At 45.3% G+C, this 3,555-nt stretch overlaps 1 protein-coding gene across 1 annotated transcript; it reads left to right on the top strand.

Annotated features, from left to right (window-relative positions):
- The first annotated feature begins 1,081 nt into the window (after positions 1-1,081).
- MOBP (myelin associated oligodendrocyte basic protein) lies at positions 1,082-2,139 on the top strand. The gene is given in 3 exon segments (XM_029241816.1): positions 1,082-1,442; positions 1,677-1,695; positions 1,697-2,139. Coding segments are annotated over 3 exon segments (591 nt in total). The 5' UTR covers positions 1,082-1,179; the 3' UTR covers positions 2,006-2,139.
- The last annotated feature ends 1,416 nt before the right edge of the window (positions 2,140-3,555 follow it).

Genomic DNA, 3,555 nt, shown 5'->3' with positions numbered 1-3,555 from the left:
TTCTGTTGGTCGATGTCACTGTGTCTTGTAATTACATACTGCACGTCTGTGTGTACAACTTGACCTTGAGTTTGTTGAGAGGAGGGACATTCTCAGTGGCCGGTATATGCACATTACCTGTGTATATTTGTAGACTCTTATTGGTTAATAGTCATTTAAGTACCCTGCGTGCTTCAGTGTTTTGGAGTGTTAGGTAGGACTATTTCTGCATGTGTCACGTTTCCACAAAGGATGTTGTAGTAATTAAGTTTTTACCCCCCTTTCAGAATATTTCAAGAATCAAAACTCTCTAGTCTCTCCTCTTCCTCCTCTTACTTTTCCTTTTCAACTGAGGTAAACAGTAAAATGCACAAAAATTAAGTGTAGAGCTCACTGAAGTTTTACATATGTATACGCCTGTGTAGTCATCTCCCAGATCAAGATCCAGAACATTTTCCGCCCCCAGCAGGCTCCCTCCTGCCTCTTCTTGGTCAGACCCCACCTCTTCCAAATATAACTATGTTCTGATTTCTAGCACCATGTACTAGACTAGTTTTGCCTGTTTTTGAACCTCATATAAATTGAATCATATAGCGTGTATTCCTTTGTGTTTGGCTTCTTTTGTTCGACATTATGTTTGTGAGATTCAAACATGTTGACCTGTGTCTTACAGTCTGTTCTTTCTCATTCTGGTGTAGTATTTCATTGTATGAATAGAGATTATGCTTTCAATAACAAAGCTTTCTTGGTTTTTTAGAGAAACGGCCATTCCTAAATCTAGAATATTATTTTGCCATAGATGTGCTTGGCTTTGTAATATTTTTTCCTGTCCTAAGTGGGTGGCTAATAAATAAGGGAAAAAAGAGTCCATTTTCAGAAAACATGATTTAAAAATAAAAATTAACAAACTCTTCCCTTATATTGCCTAGGTACAAACTCTTAGGTGTAAGATAGGCTACAGGGATGTATTTGTACAACACGGGGAATATAGCCAATATTTTGTAATAACTGTAAATGGAATGTAACCTTTAAAAATTGTATGTAAATTTTAAAAAAAGAACAAACTCCTAATTGAGTTCATTTCCATAGAGCTGGGCAGGAAATTGACCTTCCAGATTCAGGATGGAGGATAGCCCTGAATGTTAACTTGGACCATGGGAGTAGCAGGGAGTGGGTTCCTTGAGTAGAAAGCTCCCTCACATGAATGTGCTGTTTTATGTCTCCCCACCTCCCCCCGCATCACTGATTTCCAGTGAGATGAGTCAGAAAGTGGTTAAGGAGGGCCCCAGACTCTCCAAGAACCAGAAGTTCTCGGAGCACTTCAGCATACATTGCTGCCCGCCGTTCACCTTCCTCAACTCCAAACGCGAGATTGTGGACCGCAAGTATAGCATCTGTAAAAGTGGCTGCTTCTACCAGAAGAAAGAGGAGGACTGGATCTGCTGTGCCTGCCAGAAGACCAGGTGAGTGGTCTGCGAGGCCACCTGGCGCCTGGGCTGGGCGTTGGCCTCTGTCTCTCAGCTCTGAGTTCCCCCTTCCTGCTCTACTCTGCGATGCTGGGGCTGAGGCTCTGCAAGCTGCGCTTCCCCCAATCCCCTGACAGTCGGCTCCCCCGTTAGGCTCAGGCATTGGAAGGTACTGGAGGGAGACTGGAAGGTGGGGCGGGGGGAGGAGCAGGGCTGCCTTCCTATTTCCAGCTCCTGTCAGCATCCCTTAAAGCAACAGAGGAGAGCCATTGCTCCAGCCTCCAGCTTCTTTTGGCCCTCTCAGAACCAGCCGCCGCGCAACGTCCCCTCAGAGGCCCAAGCGCCAGCCAGCTGCACCCCCCGCGGTGGTCAGAGCACCAGCCAAGCCACGGTCCCCTCCGAGGTCCGAACGTCAGCCACGCCCCCGCCCAGAAGTCCGACCTCCACCAGCCAAGCAGCGTTCCCCTCAGAAGTCCAAGCAGCAGCCGCGCAGCAGCCCCCAGAAAGGGCCAGGCACCAGCCGTGGGGGGTCCCCCAACAAAGCCTCTAGGTTCTGGTAACACCATCTCTTCCCTTTTGCTCCCCAGCCCTAAGGTTAGTAGCTGCTTCCTGTGTTTACTAACAATAGGTTATCTCAGTGGCCCTCCTTCAGCCTTACCAAACCTGTGTGATCAATTCCCTCATTAAATCCCCTTGTTTGAAACACCTAGTGTGGCTTCTGTTTTCCACATAGCCACTGTTGGTACAATACTTCAGATGGCAGCACCAGTTGCTTCCTTTGTCTAGTAGGACTGGAAGTGATTAATTTATAAATTCAGAGTATGGACCACAGTAACAGATTGAATTAATGAGGTCCTCGATTCCTGTCCCTCAGAGAAAGAAAGAATGGTGGCTCTAAGGGGTATCTGTGTATGTGCAAAAGGAGAGGTTCAGCCAGTTCATCCATCCCTCCTCCCAACACACTTCATCTGATGTTAACTTCAGTGGCAAGAGCATTCATTCATTCATTCAACAATCTTGACTGCATATGTATAGAGTTCCACATACTATACTGGGGGATGGGAACGTGGCCAGAACAAGCCAGGTTGTGTGTGATCCACCAGAACCAAACAACAGAATAGTTAGTCACAGTGTAGGGTTAAACGCTCTAATACTCTCATAATCAGTATGTGCATTGGGGCTATGGGAGCCTGGAGAATGGCTCTGCCTGTCTGGGGCTTCGCAGAAGTTAGGTTAGAATAAGTAGAGGATAAAAGAGGATGATGCCTGTAGAGAGAATAAGTGAGCCAAAGAGCATATGTTCATCAGCTCCATCTTGGGAAGGTCAGCCTGTTTTTTTGTTTGTTTGTTTGTTTGTTTTAATAGACTTTACTTTTCAGAGCAGTTTTAGGTTCATATCATAGTTGAGCAGAAGGTACAGAGACTTCCCTTATACTCTCTGTCCACACGCACGGCAGGCCAACTCTTTAGTCCTTTTAGTATTTGAAAATGAACCTGTTTTATAAGTTAACAATGGATATAAATTGTATTTGGGATTCTCATAAATACTCTGATGCTCAGAACCTACATAGCACATAATAGTGTATGCATGTCTCATGACGTTTACAGATTTAGTATGTAGAAGAATCAACTGGGGAGCATGTTAAAATGCTCCCAGAGAATCTAATTCCTTGGGTCACTTGTGAGGTTCTAGGGATCTGCACTGTCAACAAGCAACCAACCCACCCCCAGTGTAGATCAGGTGAAGTTAATTTGGGAAGGAAGTAACAGACTGGTGAGTGACTGGTAAGTCACTAAAACTGTAATAGGAAGTTGTGCGTCAAGTTACCTGGTTGTTAATTTATGCCTTCCTGAGGGGCCTGAGTAATAAGGTCCTAGGACAGGTAAGCTTTGAAATATGGAAGTGGTTAGGAAATGTACAGAGCAGAGGAAATTAATTGTATATGAGGCATGACATCTATGGTGGTGGCTTCAAGCCCACAATCTCCAGTGAGCTGTGTGATGGCTGTTTGGGTGGCCGGGAGTTGAATGAACCAGGACATGGAAAGGAGATGGAAGACAATGAAAGCCAATTTCATCTGAGCCACAGATTTGTCTGGATTCAGCCTTG

This window comes from Monodon monoceros, unplaced genomic scaffold (genome assembly GCF_005190385.1).
Source record: "Monodon monoceros isolate NGI ecotype Baffin Bay Population unplaced genomic scaffold, NGI_Narwhal_1 Super_Scaffold_3, whole genome shotgun sequence".
NCBI lineage: Eukaryota > Metazoa > Chordata > Mammalia > Artiodactyla > Monodontidae > Monodon > Monodon monoceros.
This window is presented reverse-complemented; position numbering and strand designations above follow the sequence as displayed.